Below are 24,297 nucleotides of genomic sequence, written 5' to 3' on the forward strand. Positions count from 1 at the left end.
TAATATTTGCGACCAGAAAATCGAGTGCACAGCCTCTAGGCCATTTATCCGTTTATCCGCGATGTACGCATCTTTCCTGTCTTTGAGAGCGATAAAGGTACCTCGAAAAGGGTCTGTATTTTTCAAATTCAACCACGACTGGTGACGCCACCAGTGAAGCATTAAAACAAAACGCAAAGTGAAACGCTAACGGGCACCCTTCGGACGGTATTCAGTGCGATAGAAGGTGTCTCCCTGACATGCCTCGGTCAAGTTGGCTTAGCAAGCTGATTGGAAAACCTATAGCATGTTCAAGCCAACATGAGCAATCTTACATATGCACGAGCTATTATTACATCATGCCCGCAGCTTATGCTGACGTTAGCGAAATCGTTGAAACTGCATCGATTTCTATAATTTAGAAACAAATGACGATTCTAGAGCACGATGTAAAGGATCAGTGTGTTATACAGCTTATTATATGTATAAGCTACAGACATAGCCAAATTCGCTTTAGTTTCACTTCATTCACTCCCGCTTGTGGGGTTTTAATCGGGGGATAAATAGTTTCTCCCACTCAATCGCGGCTGACACAGTTCAAAACCGCCAGATCCCACCCCGTGATCACGTACGCTACCGAGCGCTCGCCGACCACGGCGGGCCTTGCTCTGAGGGAACAAATGAACGACACATTGGCTGACACAAACAGGCATTTATTGCTACAGCAACAATAACGGCAGCTAGCAACAAGATATGCTAATGAATCGAGGTCGTCCGACTCACCAGCAAGGTTCCGAGCGAATGTTCGCCCGCGCTAGGGCAAGGGATATACTCCGAGGCCGGACGGGACGAGATACGGAGGTCAGTCTTCCCGCCGTTTCCTCGCCCCGCTGGCGAAGAGCGGAGCCGCGAGTGACACGTCCGCTCGCGCCGACGATCCCAGCCGAAGAACCTTCTGTCCTCTCCCGCGTGCGAGCAGTCTCTCGCGCTGCGACACTGGCGCCCTCTCTCGTTAGTTAAGGTAACTAACAAGGGAATGTGTTCCTCCTAGAGGCGAGGCTGCTGCTGCACGGTGCCTCGCGGGAAAGCAAACACAGGGGACTGCAGGGCCGGTCCCCACACGCTTTCATGTACACTGTACACGAAACTGCATCTATCACCTCTAGCTGTTATCGCTAGTTCCAACTACGGACGAAACAGCTGGCTACCTTGGTGCGCATTTGGAGCTATATGAAAAGCTGTCACGGCTATTTCCCGGTTTCTAGAAGACCCTGATGCAGGCTGCCTCTGAAAGAACGCCTCAACGACAAACGAGGAAGAGGGCGCACGTCCCCTGTGCTCTTCTCAGGGTCTTTCGTTATTTCGCGCCGTTTCAGTCGCAGTGTTCGAGACGATAACACCCAGCCTAGTGATTACTTCTTGAATGCGCCACCTCTTTTATTGTTGCCGTTTTGTAGTTGCGCTTTTCCTCTCAAACCGCCTCTAGATAAGCCGCATAAGGATATTACGCGCTGAACGATTTTGCGCTCGATGGCAGCGTTATGTTAATCATGCCTGAACGTAATATGCCTCGCAATATGAAGACACCCGAATTAAATGTCATAAGTCGCACGTTTCTAAGAAACGCGTGTTTCTGAGAAGAAAAAAATTGCCTTTTAACATTCTCTCGTATCCTTTCTCGTTACAGCTTTGGTGTCATCACTGCCAATTAGAAAATTCGTCCACCGTTTATTTTATTTTTTTATCACCGAATGAACTTATGTTTCGAAGAGTAAGCTGCGAATTTGAGAGAGGAGAAAATGTTATTTGCATGTATCGAGCATTCACAAACGCCTTGGAGTACTGTTTTATCGGTAAAAAGGGCCGCGCTAATTTTCCTAAATTTGCATGCAGAAGCACTGTGTCTCGAAATCCTCACCAGTTCATCAGTTCCTAAAGTTCACGCTGGCATGCTCAACGAAGCGCACCATGTGTCAGAAGCCATTCACTGGTGGCATAAAAGTATGTCTAATAAGGCACGTCCAACTCGTTCGACAGACTCATTACTTCAGCTGGAATTTAGCCTGTTTTCGAAGATGGCCTAACGAATTTTGGCAGAAATGAAGGAAAAGCGCTGTCTTTTTTTTCAACTTAAAGGAGCACACTTGCGCGTAAAAATATTTCTCTTAATGAGCCTCTCTTCTTATTGCTCCCCTCGTTAGTAAATGAGCGACAAGAAAGGTCCGAGGTGACTCCGCGGTGGTGGCATATCTTGCAGAGCGCATAGGGGCGATAAAAGAGATGAGTTTATTCAGCCTGAGAGGTTTTGTACTGCAGACGGTCGTCGTCGACTAATTAACCGTTTTTTTTTCTTCATATTTTCAATGCACGCGTGCTGCCTGCTTCCATAAGAACTAGTTGCTGACTCTGGCTGTCATTACCAATTGAAATGCTGAAGCCGGCTCGAACCACTGGCGAGAAACTTCAGCTGAACCCTCCTGGATATTTGTCTTTATTTTTCTGCTGGAGAAATGTCCAAGTGGCCTCTATGTAGAACACAGGCGTGTAGCCAGGATGTTTTTTTTTTTGGGGGGGGGGGAGGGGGGGGGAGGGGCTCTAGGTAAATTCTTGTACCGGGGGTGGAGGTGCAGCCTTTGGTCTCACTCTTATAAAAATGGTCTATAGACAGTATACAGACTTCATATCAACTCTATTGCTTTTTTATAGATATTTCTTTTCCTCTATTCACAATCCATAAACTGTCTATAGAAAAAAAGTCCATTACAAGTGTATGGCCATAAATCTATAGACTGTCATGGAATTTGTATTGCCTATATACTATTCTCTAGGATTTGTCTATAAACAGTCTGTATAGTTCACAGACAGAAGTCTATGGACAGTCGATTGACTGTCTAAAGAAACTTCTGTAAGGCACACGCCGACGCCGACATTTTGCGGAATGATCCGCCTACTACGATCGCAATATAAGAAACGAAACGAAGCAAAAAAGAAATTCGAATACGTCTTCCGAGGTGTTCGCCAGCAATTCTAAAATTATCTAATAAAATTCTATAAGATTGTAAAATACGTTTATTCCACTGTTCAGGAAACATTTTCTCGCCTCGTTTAGCACACCGTCTGCACAGACTAGTAGAAGGTGGTTGAACGGGTAGCTGCAGCCGCATAGCGCGGAAGATTCCTTCATTTGATCCACCGTTTTCTTTGTGATTCACAGCACGTTCAGCAGTATTAGAAGAGAATACTGATAAGATGACTATAATGAACCTGGGGGCACCCACCGGTAAAGAATTCACCTTCTGCCTGGTAGAACACGGTTTGCGCTGCAAAAAGGCAACGCCGGAATCACTAGGCCACGAATGACTATTGATCTTTCCATGAAAATGGTTACGGTAATTATTATTAGTATTTTTTTATTTGACGCAAGTTAGGGGCATGCTTACTGACCGCACTTTAACTCGTTCTACTGGCGAGTTTTTACACTGAAGGGATTGTTGCACCCATACACAAAACACTGAGTGCTCGATACATAAAATGGTTATTTCAGAGTTCTTGGGAGTTCGTGAGGAATTGGAGCTAAAAATAGCCATCGCGGGATTTTGTAGACGAGTTTGTAGACCAAAGACCCTTCTCCTAAGCATTTCATCCCTGAGAAGCCGCGCACCAGGCCGGAGAAGCTCGTATCCACAGGAAACCGATGGGTACTCGATGGCTATGGCGATCAAATCCAGCACCACCCGCGTGCGAGGCGGATACTGCTCGATGGGAGTGCTCTACTAACGTGTCAGCACAACGCTGGTTCTTCAGTCAGCGCAAGGTGGAAGATATTCAGTCGTGGTAGCCTATTAGACTATATTTCAGTGCGCAATAACTCTGAAGCAGAAAACAAAAATACTCAATTTCAATTCCTTCATTCAGCATCACTTCATGGTGCCGGGAGCGTGGCAAGAAAGCCAACAATATCGTCGTCGGCTCGACAGGGACCGTGCCCCCGTTACAAACATCAGTTAGTGACACTGAGCAGAAGCTCAACAAGTCAAGAAAACGATAAAATAAATAAGTAAATTCAACACATACATAGTGAACAAGGAATCTGACAATGTAGATATGAAGACTATACATGCTGTATAGACATCCACTCACCAAAGAAACGAATATCATAACCTGCACCCTTTCTGCACACTCTCCCCTCGCTCTGTGGCAGCTTTGTTATTGCGATTACCGCAATAACATTACCAAAAGAAACACGAGCGTTGAGCATGTCAAAAGCACTCATCATTTAGCGATAACTATTTGCTTTATCCACTTTTGAAGCTAAAGCATAAAACCTTAGAATACGACGAACAGCTGTGAATGGCCCATGCTCTTTGCTACTCTTGCTTTTCGCCATCCCCCTAAAACCTCTTGAGAGAAATATTGCTGCATTTGAGCGGTTGACCGTTAAAATAATTATCTGCAATATTTAGTTACGAGCAAACTCGCGCCCAAGCTGCCTTGCTCGCTTTCTTCTGATCATTACCCTTAAATTAGAGAAAATATCCGCGATACAACAGCGACACATAAAGACCCGAGCACTAGCCATACCTCTTAGCACAACGGCCGACCCGTTTCGCCGCTGCACATTCCTTCACACACACTTTGTGTTCGTTTAATTCTGCCTTCCCCCGCGTTTCTAGAGGGTAATTACAAACACCTCTCTTTGTCCGTTAGCCGGGACAAGCATCGACGTTAAGCAAATAAACTCCCCCTCGAGTAGCTAGCCACATGGCCCCCGGCTCCAAACTGCTTCAAAAGATGGCCGGCACGATGTGCGTGCCGTGCCAAAGAAGTCGTACCGCTTCCTTAACAAAACCCATTGACGCGGGCTGGTGTTTTCCCGCATGGCGGAGGTCGGCACAGCTGCGCTCTGCGAGCCAACACCGGGATCCCCTCCTTTACTCCCACCGCGCACTCCTGCGGTCGGCGCGGCTGGCTTCATAAACAACCGCTAATCCCAGAGTACACGCGGCGATAAAGATGCGTCAGGCCCAATCGCGAGCAGCGGGTGCTGGCGGGGAGCTTTCGAGGGATGTCACGTTGTGGTCACGCGGAGACCCTCCATCAACTTTCATTTCTGCGCTTACGCGCGCGCGCGCGCGAGCGCGACGCAACCCGGGAGAGCGGAGCTCCGGGCTTTTCTTTAATACCCCCGCCGCTGCCCCCACAACGCCCGCCGTCCTCGGTTTCGTTGGCATTCTGCCCCGGCGAAGCCCAGGGGCGCGTGAACGGCCTCCAGATTGGGGCGGCGCGGGCCGAGGGCGCGCCGTGATCGCGCATCGGACTCCACTTTATGGGACGGCGGCCGTTGTGAGCGCCGCGCGCTGCCCCCCGCTCTCCGCCACCCGATCAGCCATTGCGTCCCCAGCTCCGCTCAAGTTTTGTGCGCGGGGCATCGTCTCCGAGTTTGCTGTCCGCCCTTCGTGGCCGGCTTTCCAAGCGCCTCTCAGTCATCCCCGACGCTTTTGTCTTTCGTGTTTTCCTTCGTACCGATAAACCAATATTTCTCTTTCGGAGCAGTGCCAAACACGCCGTGTTGTCCGGCGAAAGATTTTACCCTTCACTTTGGGTTCATTACTGGACGCTTGTTTGTTTCCTTCTTTTTTGTCATTCTTTAGAATGGTTTCGGAAAATACTCTTCGTACGGTTACTTAGAAGTGAAAAACTGATGAAAATTCTTATTGCACAAAGAACGGACTTTTTTTATGTATTGGTGAACTTGGGGAAAATTCAAGGACCGGTGCGCTCCATTTGAAAAAAAAAAATATCTATTTTCTGAAAGTTTTGTATGACGAAAAATAACAAATAGTTCTCTCAACTGCAGCCCGCATTTATATGTGCATTTACACGCCCTCCAAGCCCATTTGATTTAAGGGGAAAATAGTAGTTCGTTGTAAACAAAAGATTTCGGCGCCGATAGAAGAGGAAAATTATTTAATGTTGGCCCCGAAATGCAGTTGCAAGGATTAGAAAGTAAGCTCCAGTTGACGACAACCGAACTGAAATTACGAGAAGGAAACGGAATTTGGCACATCTCACATCTCCCAATTTTAATAAATGTTTATACACTCACTCGCTCGGCTGACGACCAGCGGTCTGTTACAGTGGCATATTGGACGCCAAGCAAACTTAGTAATGGGCTGCGGAAGGAAACTCAGGTAAAGGGATAAGGTAACGAAGTTTTCTGGTGTGGTTGGCTGTGGCTGGTGGAAGACAGGGGCATTTAGAGGTCAACTTGGGAAGCCTTTTGTTTTCAGTGAACGCAGCGTTACTTCAGATAATGATGGTATGTTTGGCTCTCAACACATATTTTCTTAGATGTTGCTGCGAGGATTCCTAACTCGCCGTCACTTGCGCGCATGAGAGAACAACTCTCAGACGATGACTGCCACAGTAAGGAGCCCGCATCAGCAGCACACACTGAACCAATCTGTCGAAGAAACGACTAAAGCAGCACCTAACCACTCTGGTGCACGTTTAAAGCTAAATTTCATATTATGAAAGCAGGAGTTGCCAAGAGCCTATCAGCAGCACGTTGAGCTAATGCAGCTCTCCATAAGCACGTTTACGAAAGACGACAAAAATCTATTATTTCTAGGAATTAACGCTAAGCGCAGCCAACTAATTTTCTTTGGGGCTTAAGCCTTACGCAGTGAATGAACATTGAGCCAATATAAACCGATCCGTACGAATTCACTATCTCATTTTTTTTTGTGTCTCGCTTGAGACTTGGCGCCTTTTAGAATTATGACTCGTCTTTATGCAATAAATGGCACAGAATCGAGACAGAAAGAGAGAGAGAACCTTTTTTAATCGAAAAACAGAAAATTAAGCCGGAGTTTAGATACGCAGACTTGTATTACTCTGCGTGGGGGAGGAATTCAGGGAGAGAAAGATGGAATGAGAGAGGTGTAGGAAATGGTTTGACACAAAGTTCACTGCATAGAGAACGCGAAGAGAGAGTTATTAAAAGCGGGATTAAAGTTTGTCTAGAAGACCAATGTCATCTAAATAATCAACTAAAAAGTTCGTAGCGCATCTCTGCTGCCTATGGCAGGCTAGGGGTCCAAATACACAGTCGAGTGTTAGAGGCACTTGAGTGAGTGATTCCATAAGATGTTAAAAATATGCACGCTCTTCGGCATACGCTGGGCGTTCAAACAAAATATGTTCCACTGTTTCTACCAAGCCGCAGTTGTCGCAACACGGACTGTTCGCTTGAGTTAAATGGAACTGTAAGGCGTTTTTGTGGACACAGCGTTCAGACGAAGTCGATAGTAAAGAGCTTCCAAGTGGCGAGGAAGTCTGGGTGACAGTTTTTATCTGAGGTGTGAGTCGATGGAGTGCAGAAATTGGTGATGTGCCGGCAAGCTCTGCTGCCGGTTTTTTCTTCGTAAGCGCTTTTTCTTGCTGGTTGGGACGCCTCAGACGTCGTGAAGTAAGCGAGCTGGTAATTCTGGTTTTGATGACCTCTGCGGGCTGCTTCATCCGCTGTTTCGTTGGCTGTGGTTCCACAGTGAGCTGGAATGCACTGAAATGTAATAGAGTGGCCTGTGGCAGTAGCCTGGTGATGTAGGTAACTAATGTCAAACGAAACTGGCTGGTGATTATTCTTCTTCAATAGGCTGAACAGAGATTGCAGCGCTGTTTTTGGGGTCCGTGAAGACAACCCGGCGTCCAGGGCTTCGGCGCGAGATATAGGAGACAGCTTCTTTAATCCTATGGAACTCTGCTGCCGTGTACGATGTCTTCCGCTGCAGGCGATGGGAGAACGTTTGGCCTGTTCAGAGCACATAAACACCACAAGAGGAAGACTCCTGTGAAGTCGAGCCATCTGTGAAGATGTGGATGCGCGCAGAGTATTACTCGACGAAGAAAGTCAGAGCAGCTTGCAGTAGCGCCGCTTGTGGCATGTGTCTCTTTGCATTTACACCTGGTGTGTACTGATTTATCTTGAGAGGCGAAAGTGTCTAAGATGGAAAGGATGCAGGCAGGAATTTCTTTGGCTGAGTAGTATTACGGATGTTTAGCAGTTGCACAGCTTGGCCAAAGCGAGAGCTACTGTGAGTTATGGGATCCCGGTGCAGGAAGTGCCTGTTGCACTTCGTCACGTACGACTTCAGAAAACGTGGTGACCTGTGGCAGCGCGGCGGTCGGCAGGTGCTTCCGATTCTGCGGAAGGGGCCGCAGTTCGCTGGCGGCGATCATGGATACAGTCGTGCGCTGGTGCTGCCGGGCGCACATGTCAAGGGACTTTTCGATTGTGGCCGCTTCACTGAGGAAGTCCGCTACGGTCGCCGGTGTACTTCGCACCAGGCCAGCGAACAGCTGTTCCTTCACACCCTCCACCAGAAAACGCACTTTCTTGTCTTCCGACATGCTCGGGTCCGCGCGACGGAAGACTCGCTTCATCTCTTCGACGTACACCGTCACGCTCTTGTTTGGATGCTGGATGCGGTTGTGGAGAAGCAGCTCAGCCTTCTCCTTGCGAAGTGTGCTGATGAAAGTACGCAGTAATCCCGCCTTAGATGTATCCCATGTGCGGAGTCCTACTACTACACTAATCATTTGCAGTCCAAGTTGCTTTTGATGCAAATGTAATGCCAAAATTAGCGCTCTCCTGTGGTCAGTGCAGTTATAGAAAGCACTGGACGAACACTGACCAAAAAGATCTCTATGGGAAGGGTTCAGGCACATGTTTTTTCGCACCTTTAATTTTGAGCGAACTGAAATAAAGAACGTAAACAAAACACCGGCATACTCGCCGGTATCATTCACGACAAAGGCAAGGTGAAGAGACTGCAGGAAAACCTAATCCAAAAGCAGATACCATCCTCACCGTAAGTATGAATAGCATGAAATCATAAAATACAGTGGCCAGTGCTAATTGTTTTGCTTAAATACTTACGACCTCATTGAAATATTCTTTCCAAAGATCATAGCACTACATCAAAATTCATAGAGAGAAAACAACACAACGTACCCTGGTGAAAGCAGAGTTAGAGCTATGACTACTTCGATTTTCAAAGCTGCCAACGAAAACTTGCCGCGCACAGAGCGATGCAGCGGCGTGGACTGAAACCGCCTGAAATTGATGAAGGTGGTGCGGGTAACCTTTCTCTAATCCTATAGTTAATTAAAGGACACCACAGACGGACAGTGATGTAGCTAAACCATTCCAGATAGCACCTATCGAATGGGTAGTCACATATTTAACGAATCTTAACTAACACCTTCCATTTCCGCGTATTGAAGAACCACTAAGGCTATTCTTGCCCTCATATACTGAACTTGGGGTTCGATTCCCGCCGGGTACCTATCGGTTTTCTGATAGGTACAAGATTTCCTCTGCCCTGGTGCTGGGCTTTTCTGGAGTTAAATGCTTGGGAAAGGGGTCTTGGACCAAACCGTTGCGTCGAGGGGTCAGTGATTCCTTCCTCAGTCAAACAATTTAAATCCGCCTCGTACGGTAAAGCTCACTTGTGGTCTTTTTTTTATCAGCAGTGCTGCCACAGTATTCGCGCAAGGAACCATCTTTAGCAGGCTGCGATGTCTTTCGAAACACGGTTTGCTCCTCGAAGGACGCAGCGGTGTTTACGGAGCCTGTCCCAAGCGCACACCACTGAAGAAAGCCGGGCACCAGGCCGGGGGACGCCTGTACTCATATCTACCGATGGGTGTCGAGCGGTGGGTTTCGAACGAACCACCTCCCGCAGCCGAGACGGGCGCCTTCGCCCGTCTCAAGTTTATTACTCCTGACCAATCTAATAAGCAAGGTATGCAAACTACTTGCACGCATCGTCCACAGAGACACAGCTGGTTACGTCCAACAGCGGTACATATTGCCACCATTTCAGCACGTAATTCGCAAGAGCTGCCCGGTCCCTCCGCTAAAACTCACTGCTAAGTTTGCCACGAAGTTAATCCAAAAATTACGTGCCATTGAACTAGTACTCCCGTATGACATGCAAGCGTCCTCAGAGTAAATTTGTTATCCGAGTACTGTAACAATAGGAAAATGAGTCTTAATGCAAGCAAATCGGCTCGCTTGGAAATAACTAGGAAGCAGCAAGCGCTGATTTTTTTTTTACTCAGCAAGCAATATATTGCAAATGGGGGATAAAGAGCGTGAAGTATACCTCCGCTCATGAATATCACATGCCTTTGAAGGAGACTTGCCAAATCCGACGGAAATCCTGTGCGGTTTCGCCTATACGAGCACTTTGCGCCATATTTTCGTTCGTATTTGTGGCGCTCAAGTATTTTGGAGCATTTCATTTCTTCTAAGAAACGAAAACTGGCTTGATCTGCTGTCCATTTAGGCAAGACATCCGCTAACGGCTACTCCGTGTCACAAAAAAAAAGAGCACTAACGGCATTCTGGATAAATCTGTGTGCGCCACTCATTTTGCTCTAGGTAGTGAGAAATTTCGCATCAAAGCGTCAAGCCCGAAATAATTAAGACATTTTTAAGCCTTGTTCACAAGTTCCGCATAAACCTGCGACTTACCCTTGGTCACGATCTACGGCAATTTCTGCCGCAGTTTTCTATATGTTCCATTACCACGGCTGTCTACGCTTCCTTCCAAGGCTATTCTGGGTCCTTCCCAGCGTTTATTTCCCGTAAGCCGCTGATTATGAGCGGCGAAATACCTCGACTTATAATCAAAAGAGCTACAACTGGGGCTAGTTGGAAATGCATCCTTGACTTGTAAAGCGCTTGTCTTGTGTGTTCGTTCCTTTCCGTTTTTTGGTAGCGCTCACCAATACCTTCAAGGATCGACTTATAATGCTGGCTGAAAAGCCTCCTTTTCTTGATACCAACCACCGGCATGTTGCCATGGAAAAAGAAGCAAGGGTGCAAGCAAGAGGGGAAGCATGCTCGGGTTTTGAAAGCTGTCTTTGCTGCCGCAATCGTGGATACTGCCGCACTGCACTCTTTTTGCATCCGACAGCTGAGACGATGATGTAGAGTAAATTTTTAAATCGGCCACACAAGTTCGCGCAAAATGGTGCAGCAAGCAACGTAATTAATGGCGTTTCTACTAGGTTCAACACTAGTGCCTCTGCGACAGGGGCAGCAAGTTCTGTACCGTCCTCCTGCTTTGAATACTAATATGCAGTGCATTCCTGCAGGTGTAATCCTGGATCTGGGATAGATGTTTTCATCAAACTTAAGCCTTCATGGCGTCAGTACGCTTCCACATATTGATGACCTAAATCCTAGAAAAGACTGAAAATGAGCTCGTTGCCACATATTGCAAGATTTTTATAAGCATAAAAAAAAACACTCAACAGGCAATAAAAACCCAGACAACGCTAACAACGAAAGTATTAACGGGAAGGGATACAAATATAGAGGGAATGCAGAAGAACTTGTTTTGGGGCTAGTAGGTTCATGATTGAAGTTCTGAAAGGCGCAAAAGACACACACACACACAGGAAAAAAGGGGGATGACACAAAGAGCGCCTACTACCAACTGAGTTTATTGCGGAAACACCCTCTTTTATAGCCAAGACATATCAACCACGAACCGGAAGCAGGAAAACACATAATCACGGTTTGAATTCACATTTCGAAACACCATCGGCAGAAAAGAAAAAGTCACTAGAACAAACAAAAAAAACAGAATCTAGAACTACACGTGGCCGTCTAAGAAACCCAGCTCCTGGCGGCATAGTTTAATCGATGAAGTGCTAATGCACGTGGACCCAGGCTTCGATAATCTCTCTTTCAAATCGCTCCCTGCCTCTGCCGATAAACGTTGCCTGTTCCAACACCGGTCCGCAATTTCTGCATTCCCTACAGTGATCCGGCAGGTTGCCCCTGTCATTGTTTTTAATTGTTCTTCTGTGCTCGCTAGCTCTCTCGTTGAAACACCGGCAGTCTGGCCGATGTAAGCAGATCCACAGCTGAGCGGTATGCGATATATGACTTCGGACTTGCAATCGGTGAACCGTATCTGATGTTTGATAGCGCATCTTCGGGGTCGTCTGTTCATCATGGAGCAAATTTTTGAAAGCTTGCATGGTGCTGAAAACAACACATTTACACCATATCGACCCCCTACCTTCTTGATGTTGTGCGCTATCTTATGCATGTACGGTATTGCCACCGTAGGCCTCTTGTCTTTCTGCTTGCTTTGCGTATCACCGCTAGAAGTGACCTTGATTCCTTGTAGCAGAGATTCACATATCGCTGTTATCATCAGATACGGGTAGCCAGCGCTACCCAGTCTCAGCAGCTGCTTGTCGAACTGCATTAGCACTTCGTCGATTAAACTCTGCCGCCAGGAGCTGGGTTTCTTAGACGGCCACGTGTAGTTCTAGATTCTGTTTTTTGTTTGTTCTTGTGGCTTTTTCTTTTCTGCCGATGGTGTTTCGAAATGTGAATTCAAACCATGATTATGTGTTTTCCTGCTTCCGGTTCGTGGTTGATATGTCTTGGCTTATAAAAGAGGGTGTTTCCGCAATAAAATCAGTTGGTAGTAGGCGCTCTTTGTGCCATTCCCATTTTTTCCTGTGTGTGTGTGTGTCTTTTGCGCCTTTCAGAACTTCAATATAGAGGCGATTAACTTGAAAAGACAGTAAGCAATCTATCTCTCTTGAGCGCTGTACAGCAGGGCTTCTTCTTTATAATAGACGACGTGCTTCGATGGTTATAGTGCTTCGATTTTCTCGCGCACCAAATTGTCTGCGTTGTCCTGAGTGTGTTTTCCTTGTCTGTTGCGCGTTCCTTCCACGCTGACAGAATTCGTGCATTCATCGTCGCACAGTTTTCGCTCTCTTTTAACTTGCTTTTGTTTTTTCCTTTACAGATTTCTTCACAAAATTAACTTTATTGCCGTATAAGGTGGATGGGATACTTTCATTCACTTGCACAACTTGGCTTTTTTATCCCCGGATACACTTTTAGAAAACAGCTAGAAGTCAGCTATTGCTAGCTCGGTAGCTATCAACAGCTTGTAGAATCACGGGCATGAAATTCCTGTTCATTGAAGAGTACTCCCTTTCCCCAAAACCCATCTGATTAAAAAAATACTCCGTTAACTCTTCTCTTTATGTGAACCGCTAATAGCATAAGGTTTTTCGATTCCTCTTTGTGATTAGTACTACATAATCCATTTTCTGGTAATGATGTTTCCTTCTGTTTTTTTTTTTCAGTCACCTCAACTCCTTGTTGAAATTGCGCTTCATCGAGCCAGGAGTTTTTGACAACCTGCACGAGCTTCGGGAAATGTAAGTACAGATATTTTTAGAAGCTATATGGAGATCAAATTTATTATAAAATTTACCACATAGCACTGTTCTTTAAGGTGCCTAGTGGAGTATGTTGTGCTCACCTCCTTTCTGTCTGTACCAGTTCCATACAGAAGTCTATAATGCTGCAGTCAGTCCCACCAGGAGTCCTAAGGGGCCTTCCTAAACTGAGTGTCCTGTAAGTGATGCTTCGTTGTTTGTTTGTTTTCTCCTTCCACACTTTGTTCTTAAGTGGGAATGGCCGGCTGTAATTCTTGTTCAGAAAATTTCGCTTTTAGCCTGTCAGTGCATTTGCATTTATCAGATCTTTCTTTTTTACCTTAATTTTCCTGATAGTAGTTAAGTATAACAAAGAGGCTATCATATTCCTTCGAGGCGCTGAAAAAAAAAAACAGCGCAGTCCTCATGGAGTACCAGTTAAAAATCTTGTAGCTACCCTTGCGACGGCTACAATTCTAAGCAACGTAGACAGCTTTAAGTTTAAGTTTGCTTCAACTCTCCATCTACAAGAGGCGCTTCACGTGTGTAGTACGCACGATATATTCACCGATTTGGTGTCCAAGTTTGCGCAGAACCAAACAGCACAAAAAGAGCGCCGTTTTAAGAATACCAAAAGTCTGACCTAAGACGCTACTCGAGAACATAGACCTGCGTTAATTAAATTTAGATTTGGACTTCCCTTTAGTGCATCTTTCCATCGTACGAAGTGTGGTTGCAGTAAGTGATGCAGTTCATTAGCTTGCGCTATTGTAAAGCACTAGAAAAAGAAGAAACGACTGCAAACGGATTTTAGGGAGGGATATGACTTCGAGAAACGGCTGTAACTTTCGGTTTAACACGCATTCTTTAAAATAAACTATGCCACATTTGTTTCCTGCAATCACAAGTTTATCACTGCACCTAGTTTCAGGTACCTGAGAGGTGATAGCAAATTCACAGCTGACTCGTGACAATACTTTACAACTCCCAATTCATCCTCGCTATGGACACCTGCGGCAGTGGCTGAAATAAGCAAGACGTTAAAGACGCTTGAAAGGAGTCTGACGACGATGTGCAGCGCGTCCTAGATTTCGGTATATGAAAGCGCATTCTGTTATGCCGCGCAGTGAAAGGCGAGCCCCTGGCTCCATGAAGCTGATGACATGAGACCGGGAGCAGTCCGCTTGTGCTTGACTTGCAAGCAGAGTCCGAAAGAACACTTGCTTACCTGTGTTTCCTTTTGCTGTGTATACCGCGTGCGTTTCTATTCACCTCGCTAAGAAGTGCAGTCGTCGCAGGCGTAATACACGACTTCCTTATGGTAACTCCTCACTAAAAAGAAAGACTTAAACGCTACCTGGATTAACCGGGATATTTTTCATTTGTCACGTCGGTTAAAAAGGTTGAGATCATCGAGATCATGTTGTAAACCTGAAAGCGTTGCCCAGTTTAACAAAGCGAAAGAAGAGCTTCGTGTTTTGATAAATTCTGCTAAAGATTTTTGTTTTCGTGTTCAACTGCAAAAGTGAAGAGAGGCAGCAATGTGGGCTAGTTGGTTGTACATTTGGTGTGAATAACGCGCTACGCACTAACAAAAACGACAACTAGATAGGGGGACACAGGACAAGCGCGCACCAACAACTGAGATTTATTCTGGTACGAGGGCACATGAATACATTTCATGCACATGCTGAAACAATCAATTCATTGCCAACGGCTGTGTCGCACGCTCCTTTGTTTCTTGATTAGATGCACCTCAGTTGATAACAACACCGAGGGTGTGCTTACGCACTTGTCTTCACCGGTCCCATATCTCAAAGGCTTCTTTTATTTATCTTTCTTTCTTGTCCTTTGCCCGAGCTATTCGTTATTTTTCCTAAGCTATTACTGACATCTGCCTGATTGACCTATGTAGCTCATGCCGCATGACAAGGGAATTTTGTAGACTATACCGGTGGCACATTCTACGAACTTTTTTTGGTGTGCGATACCACATGTGTTAGCTACTTCTGCAAAAGTTATTGATCAGCAACCCAAAAAAAATTTTGGTCCACGATCCTTCCTAAGGATACTCCATCGAATTCATTTATTGTTAACGATCAATTAATCCAGAATTCCAAGACCATTTCAGACGGTTTTAACTCATTCTTTCAGTCTGTTTTTGAACATGACAATTTAGTCACTCCGTCATTCTTTATGCCGAAGCGTCTTCAATTGATGATGTAAGAGTTTCTTTGGAGGGTGTTCTCAACATGATACTGAATTTGGATGTGAAGAAATCAAGCGGGCCTGATGGAATCCCCAGTGCATTCCTCGTTAGATACTCATTAGGGACATCTCGTTATCTAGATGTTATTTTTATCAAATCTCTTGGTTTTGGTATTGTCCCTATGTCCTGGGAATTGGAAAATATACTGCCGCTATTTAAATCTAGCAATAAGCGACATCTTGAAAACTACAAGCCTATCTCGCTTACGTCGTCATCTTGTAAAATGATTGAGCATATAATCCATACACACATCGTACAATTTCTTGAATCGAATAACATTCTATCTAATGTTCAGCATGGCTATAGGCGAGGTTTTAGCACATCTACTCAATGAACAGAATTTGTGCACGACATTGCTCGTAATATGGACTTGGGTTGTCAAATTGACGCTCTTTTCATTGATTTTTCAAAAGCATTTGACACTTATTAATTCTAAGCTAATGTGCAAATTAAATCTTATATTGAGGAGGTCAACCTTAGTGACCTGGATCTCAAATTTCCTCTCTGAACACTTACAGTTTTCTAATTACAGTTCAGCCCAGTCTTTCGTCGCCCCTTAACATCCGGTGTGCCACAAGGCTCTGTCTTAGGACCTTTACTGTTTATATTATATATAAATGACCTTTCTTGTAACATCACCTCGAACATTCGCATGTACGCTGATGACTGCGTTTTATATGACATAATGACATCATTCACTCTTCAGATGATCATTCTCGCATTAATGACTCATTTTCTAGCTTCTGTAGGTGGTGTAAAAGTTGGCAGATGAATATTAACTTTCGTAAAACTGTTGTCATGACATTCAGCAATAGTTCTTCATCGGTTTCTGATTACTCTTTTTATAATGTACCCCTTCAAAGGGTGTCCGAGTGCAGGTATCTAAGAATTATTTTTACTTCCAACTTACCATGATCCAAACATATTGACTTCATCTGTAATAGAGCCCTAAAAAAATTTGAGTATCTTGGACGAACATTAGCTCAGGCGCCGAAAGAAACCAGGTTACTAATATAAATCCCTAATCCGACCAATTCTCGACTATGCTTGTTTCGTGTGGAATCCTTACAATGTAACAGAGATTAAGAAAATTGAGGCCATCCGAAGGAAATCAGTTCGCTTCATATGTAATAAATATCGCTGTGATTTTTCATCCTCTTCTGCCCTGAAATCATTACAAATCACTACCGTTGCTACTCGCCGGCAACTAGAATCGTTAAAATTTCTGCACTGTGTCGCTAATTCGCACTATCGACTCTCAAGCGACAGGTACATCACGAGTTCCATACCATAGTCAACCAGAAGTTATCATTATCTTAATTTTTCAACTTACTTTGCTCGCTCTAATGTGTTTAAATATAGTTTCTTTCCGCGCACCATCGAACATTGGAATACACTGCCCGGTCCAGTGCGTTCCCTCCCTATAGAAAGATTTATACAGACCATAACTGATTCGTAATCTCTTTATTTACTGCACCCATGCTCCCAATTTGTGTAACTTTCCCTGTGTATTCAACTTTGATGTTTTAATTTTTTGCTACCATGTCTCTAGTTTTTGAATGTATATGTCCACTCCTGCGATAGCCCCTGTATGGGCTGCAGTATGTGCAAATAGATAAATAAAAACACGACTCCCCTCGTTCGACGTTGCTCAGCGAACCTGAACCTTCCTCGCATAAACGTTCTCAGCAGCAGGTTTTTTTTTCGTCTCAAAGTACAGTAACGTCGTCGCGAGCGGGCCTCCTTGCTAAATTCGTTCTGGCATACAACGACGAACAATGGAAAGTGTTACGCGCGAGTCGGGTCAAACACAAACGGAAGATGGCGTTGTCATCAAAGTGTACCGACACGCTGCGCAGTTGAAGTACCGAGGCGTGCTCAACCATGGCGCTGAGGCGGAAAAAGCATGCGCGCAGCAATTCTGCTCAGTTTCACGAAGCAGTCAGAAGCGCGTTAGAAAGAAGTGCCGTGCGTAAGAGCCCGGTACTCGCGCGTTGCACTTACACACTCGCGTTGCTGAACAATTCTGTCCCTGCGGGCCGTATACTGTATACTCTACCGTAGGTGACATCCGGTCCCTGTCGCTACCAGGTGTACTAATACACGTGTCCCGTAGGGAAAAATAAGTGCATGCAGTGATTACATCCTGTAAGGTGCATGCGGAGCCTGTGAAATGAGTTACAGGCCCTCATGTTTACATCGCGTGCGCTGTGGAGCAAACTACAGGCGTTCACGCTTCGAAGAACATGAGGAACTCCGTCAGCGTTGCGCCTCCACTACAAAAGCAGGCAAAAAAAAATTTATCATTCCAGCTGTTAAAACACGCCTCGATGGACAACATGTTACTTCACAATCACGAGCTTCTTAAAACAGGAACACAGGAATTATTATCATTGCTATTATTTGCGTAATGACATAGAAATGGAAGTAGAAAGCTTGGAAAGGGAGAAGGCTAGTAAATGTCACCTGAAGCGGGACAACGCCTGTCAGCACTGTAGAAAACGAAGTGGAGGAATGAGAAAGGTTAGAGAAACATTGAGGAGAGAAATAGGACGCAACGCGAAGACACTCCAAGCACGACAAACTTTGAAAATGAAGGCACTAAAGACACACTAAAAGAAGCTAGACATAAGAAGCGTGGTAGCGGTACGCAGACAAAAATCATACTCGCACATATAGTTCACCGATGGTGAGGGCAAAAAGAAAAGGAGTACAGCACTAAGCCTGGTAAGGAAAGCACTAATTGCTGTCCTCAATAGCGGACGACAAAAATGTTACAATCAACTGTCCAACCCTTAGAAAGTTCAAAAAAGTGCACGGTGTGCTGGGTCACACCCTGACGCAGGGCAGTTCGGAAGGAGGACGTTCTCTCGATTGGCATACGGTAGCTCTAGTTGCCGGAAAGAAATGCAGGAGGAAAAATAAAGACTGGGTGTCCGTAGCCACCCACATAACCGTTTGGCGACCATCATAAAGCGCCACAGGAAGAAACGTTGACTTCACGCACACAACGGAATGTCGGGTATCAGTTTGAGGCGTTGATTTGATTTCCTCTCCTCAGACGAGTTTGGGGAGAGAAAGCGGCATCTGCATATCCCTTTTCTTTTTGTCTAGCAGCATTGTTGTAAGCATGACGTTGCAAAATTTCCCAGCTTGTTGACTTTCTACATTTCTCGAAGAAATTGAAGACTCAGGCATAATCAGGGTTTCGTCGATATAACTATACCCTGTCTGACTCAAATTTTCTGAATTCGGGCCGATTTCTGAAACCTTCTGGCACGCGAGGTTTGACGGGTCCGCGCCTCTGACGTCGCCTCGATGTCATGACTGGCAGGCATAACAACTCTCTTAGCTGAATCTGTCAAAGGCTTTGGCCGAAAACAGGACAACCTATTGTCCCCTCCGAAGAATTCAACAAATGTACTTTTTCATGTCTTAATATTGGCAATTACGGCACAGCTACAGCGGTATATATAATTTTGCGCATTTAAAATTGTGGCGTATTCTTTTTTCCTCTCCTTTTCAACTTTAATTTCGAATTTAGAAACGCTACAAAGAATTCTCTTTCTATCAGTAAGTAGATTTTAGGAGTTCTCTTTTAACGCGAAGAATTTCCACTGCTCGGGTGTCAGGTTGTTTAAGGAGATATACGGGTTCTCCGTGCAGCTGGGTAGAACAACCGACGTTAAGCCCGACGTAAAGCTTTCTCTTGAGTCGCTGGGAACACGGCCGCGTAAATTATGCCTCGCCGGAGGGCTCCGCCGAACTGTAGTCAACTTAAAACATCTACCTACTTGAAGCTTGAGTCGCCGATCTCGCGAACCCGGTTTTTCGTTCTTTTTTTTTTCATGGAAAAGTTAGCTTCTTTCCACCCAGTTACAGCATCATCCTAAGAGGGGACACGACGAGGAGAATTTGCTGTCGCCATATCCTCATTACGATGTAGAAAGGAAGACGCGGCGTGACAGCCTGCGTAAATGGCTTCTTTTTTTTTTTTTGCATGCGGGCATGCGTCGGCCTCGCAGATAGTGATGGAGCGAGTCTCGCGCCCTTGACGCAGTGCTTCGCGCGGCACCTTCCTTTCGGACACGTGGTGACCTGGAAGAGACGAAGCCGTCGCACAGACGCCGTTGTGTGCCGGAGAAGGGGGTTTACACCTACCGCCAACGCCAACCCAGTCACTCATGAGCGGTGAACAAGAATAAGAGCAAATAGCAGATCCCGCAACGGGCCACTTCGGAAAGATGAACGTGCTGCTCTTGGGAGATCAGGTGGACCGCCGCGGGCTCCGGTGCCGAATGTCGGAGAGAACCTTCCTCCGGCGAGTGCTGAGTAACGACCCTGCGCTGTACGGGCACCGTAATTTTTAGGCGGCCCACTATCGAACGGCGGTTCCTCTCGTCTTTTGTTTTCTCTTCTACTTCATTGAGAAAATGGAATTGCTTCTCCGTACGAACTGGCAGTCGTAAAGAGCGCTTTTATCAGATTACGGCCCTTTGTTCTCGAGATAAAAAGAGCCGCCGCGGTGGCTCAGTGGTTAAGGCGCTCGGCTGCTGACCCGAAAGACGCGGGTTCGATCCCGACTGCGGCGGTCGAATTTCTGTGAATTCGAAATTCTAGAGGCTCGTATACTGTGCGATGTCAGTGCACGTAAAAGAACCCCAGGTGGTCGAAATCTCCGGAGCCCTTCACTGCAGCGTCCCTCATAGCCTGTGTCGCTTTGGGACGCTAAACCCCTATAAACTGAACCATCTAGAGATAAAAAGAATGGATAGCGAAAACAAATGCGAGAGGAAGAGAGTAAGAAAGGAAAAACACAAGCCAAGGACTTGCATATGGATAGGCTTCGGATATCCCATATTTGCATAAACATGAAGATCACGTAATCCAAACACGTATTTCATGTCTACACTCACGCACAGACGATGTGGGAATTGCGTACCCGTCAAAGAATCTTAAACATGGGCCGAGATAATTATGTCGGTACGTCATGGCAGGCCCCACCTATAGGCAGAACGCCTTCGTGCTCAATTCTGGACCCGACCCGTACGTAGCTTAAAAACGCGAGTGCAGCTATAGCTGCTTCACGCATGAACTCTTGTTTGCGTCAAAAAGAGATGAGCGAGGATGAATCGGAGAATGCGCCTTTCATGACGTCTTAAGTGCAACATTTCTGTCGTTGACATCGCTTACGGTAACATTCGCTGTCTACATCGGTGACCGAAGGCGTGACTATGGGAGGTAGTACGCAGTGATCACTGGCTCTGCGAGACCTCTGAAAAAAAAAACCGTCCTGGTGGGACCAGGCGAGTCGAGATGCTCGCGCAGTCTCGCACGCGTTCTTGGTTACAGATGCCTCTTAAAGACGGCTTCCTCCCAACAGGCAAGTCACGTGTATTCAACGCTGTTTTTCTCTCATGCTTCACATATCAGTAGGTGCAGTGTTCTCGCACCCGCTAGTGGCATGTAAACACTGCACTCCACACTAGAAATATTTTCCGCCCCATCGTCATGATTGCTCTGCCTGAAATCATGCTAGCGTAACACCCTGTTCATATTACAAATTCATCACGATATTTCCAGAGTCGTGTGCAACTATGCTGGCACTACGCTAGCTCGGCTTTCACACGTTCCCCTTTCGCTGATGACTACAAAATAAGTGTTGTTTTCTCGTCCCATAGTGTGGCCTACTGTTTACGTACGCGATGCGAGCATGAACGCCACTTGAGTCGGTGCATCGGTTTTTTTTATCCGGTTGCTGTGTATGGAAGCATCAGACGTTAATGTCGGTTCAGCCAGTCAGCAACATTATATTTTGCCCCGCACCCGTATCCACATCCCAAAGCGCTTGGGGCGTCCGCCATAAACATTTATGGGCTAGCCCCACGCCTGCCAGGGGGTATACGAGTGAACGTTTCTCGGCGAGCAAAGAAGATAATAATGCTGCGCAGCGACTGAGAGGTCGACGGCACACCAGCAACTCTGAAATGAATTTGAGCAATAACTTTTTAACCAGCTACGAAATATAGTTCTATAAGAACTATATAGGTCTTCTAATGAAGAAAAAAAAAAAGTAGGCTTCAACAAGGCAAATTTCGCTGCTGTTTTAGCCACATTTTGCGTGCGCGTGTGTGTGTGGAGGGGGGGGGGGGTGCTCTGCTGGCTTTCAGAATTCTCTCGCAGTGCCCATAATTAAGGCGTTCTTGGAGCTGGTCCGTTCCGCTTGGTTGTTTGACCTTTCTGAGAGCTTCAACTCGACTATTATGCATACCACCAATGCGTTCTTCGTCTCTAAATTTCAGACGAACTTCTCAAGGTTATCATTTCACGCCTCACTCAACTCTTCGTCTGTGTGTTTCACACTATTGCTTCGCAGTCTTTTGTCTTCAATTGGATTTGTTATTATTTTATGGTCTATTATTCGTAAGCAAGTCAAAAGATTCAATTTTGGCAGCACTCTTTTTCAAAGAAGGCAAGGCCGAATTTGAGATGAATCGCAAATGGTGGCAGACCATAAGTGGGCTAAAATTTCTCAGCTCGCTTTTGAGAGTAAAGGTTTGTCGCATCTTTCAGAAAGTAAATTTAGGCAGCATGGCCAAAACAGTTTGCCCAAAGCCGCCTTTCATCTAGCTAAGCTTGTTTTCAGAACCCTCGCACACAGTGGAGCAAGCGTCTAATTTTAAACACTGCGGCGCTTCACGAAACGCTCAGGTTTCGGAGCAACAAACTTAAAGGTAGCAACACCTTCTGAATTTCTTTAGGAAAAACTAAAATATGAAGCGTAGCGGAAATCCCAGCTTAGTAACTCCGACGGACATTATGAAAACTGGAATAAATACAAAGTGCGCAAAACCGCATACACGAACAAGGCACTTTTTCGTTGTTCTATTCTTTGTTTTTATTTTTGCAGTCTCCGTGGGACTTACACCAACTGGTTATTCGAATAAGGGAAGGCAAACTTCGCATGAGACCTTGTATGCGTTCCTGAACGTCGAGGTCAAGTTTGGTGATAATAAGCTTAAGGTTGGTAAGACCTTGACAGTATCATGAGAACTCGTAGAAGACCGAGCAGAAAAGATTTATTTGCGGCTCAAGATATTCATACTTCGTACCTTAAACCTTTTCTTCAGTAAATCCCTTTTCCTTCTTTTTCTTTTCTCTCTTTCTCTTTCTTTCTCTCTCTCTTTCTCTCTCATTCTCTATCTTTCTCTCTTTCTCTCTCTCTCGCTTTCTCTCTTTTTCTCTCTCTCTCTTTCTCTCTCGCTTTTTCTCTCACTTTTTTTGTCTCTCTCTTTCTTTGTTTCTCCCTTACTGTTTCTTTCCTTGTTTCTTTCTTTCCTTCTATCTCTGCTTCTTCTTGTCTCAATTTATTTCGTATTTCTCTCTCCCTGCCTCTCCCATTTTCTTTCGTGACAAAAGCGTCTCTCATAGCGGCATACCTTCTGAGCTCCTTCAGAGTTGCTTGTATCTCTCGCTCATGTTCAAGAGACATTCAAGCCGAAGGGCCCACATTAAAAACAAAAAGTGGAGTAGCGTGAAGTACCCTTGCACTCTGTCCTCTTTTTCCTCGCCATGTACGGCAATTAGTCCTCCCGTGCGTCTTGCCGTGCTTTACTGACTCGAGCCCAATCCCGTGGGACACCGGAATCTGTTTGCGAACCCTCACTAAAGTATCCTGCATTCTAAAGTCGCTGCTGGTAGTTGTAACAGGTGGCCCCACGCCACTGCCGGCACTCGTCTGACCTTAGTTGCGCTGACATTTTAACTAAGCTAATCTATCACAAGCCGAGGAGTCCACTGTTTTTCATGCGACGAGGAAGAGATGCATTACTGTCTAGCTGGGTTAGATTCATCCGGCATAGAATACCCAATGCGTTTACCGCAGTGACATCCAGTCTAAGCTGTTGATCGCGGTTTCACCCTCGTTTCTGAAACACAGTTAATATTGGAGGAACCGCGTCACGACGCCCACAGCAGGGCTGGGCTCACGGATATGTGCGCAGAACTCCTCTGAATCTTTCTGCAGTGACGCTGGTGTGTTGAAAATACAGTGAACAAACCTATTAAAAAGATCGAGATAAGAAATAAAGGCAGAAAGGTTAACCAGGAGTAGGCACCTGTTTACTACCCTGCACTGGGGGAAAGGGATGGGAATTTATAAAGAACAAACCTTTACAAAAGGATGTGACTTGCGGTCCTGAGAAGACCGTCGGTGATGCGAGGTAGGACCGAAAATTATTACTAAGAACTATTAAAAAGCACTGAAAGATTTCCTTTTGTGAACTCTATACTCGCGGACAACTTTTTGTGGCTATGCTGCGGAAGCTACGGGCGCGCGCGGCCAGGTTAAACGCCTATCTCTCTCCCTTGTGGGAGCGGGATAAGAGCGCGCTTGTAAAAACCTTGCGCCTCACCCTCGTAGCTTCCACTGCACAGCCACAGAAAGCTGTCCCCGAGTATAGACGCTGTGGTTTATACACATAGTCTGCCTATTCGTCACATCAGTTAATGCACTTGCTCAAGGACGAAGAAGAAGCTGCATGCAAGCAGCTGCCCTATGAAGGTTTAAGCCTTTCGGGATAATCCCCACTTCTTATCGAAACAGCAAAAAAGGTGGAAGCTAGTGTAACGTTGACAAACAGCTAGGCCGCTGCGCTTCGAAATAATTGCATGAAAGCGCATGCCTTGGCAAATGGCATAACGGGACGACAAGGGGCGACAAGGCGCACACGAATGCATGGAGAAGAGCGCCTCACTGCACTGCGAGAACATGTAGG

General features: G+C 45.8%; 1 protein-coding gene across 1 annotated transcript in view; it reads left to right on the forward strand.

Annotated features, from left to right (window-relative positions):
• Positions 1 to 24,297, forward strand: part of Lgr1 (Leucine-rich repeat-containing G protein-coupled receptor 1) — a 186,170-nt gene that overhangs the window by 117,444 nt on the left and 44,429 nt on the right. Inside the window, exons 3-4 of the mRNA XM_077646568.1 lie at positions 13,177 to 13,251; positions 13,376 to 13,450. Coding sequence (XP_077502694.1) covers positions 13,177 to 13,251; positions 13,376 to 13,450 — 150 coding nt within the window. The remainder of the gene's footprint in view (positions 1 to 13,176; positions 13,252 to 13,375; positions 13,451 to 24,297) is intronic.

This window comes from Amblyomma americanum, chromosome 1 (assembly GCF_052857255.1).
Source record: "Amblyomma americanum isolate KBUSLIRL-KWMA chromosome 1, ASM5285725v1, whole genome shotgun sequence".
NCBI lineage: Eukaryota > Metazoa > Arthropoda > Arachnida > Ixodida > Ixodidae > Amblyomma > Amblyomma americanum.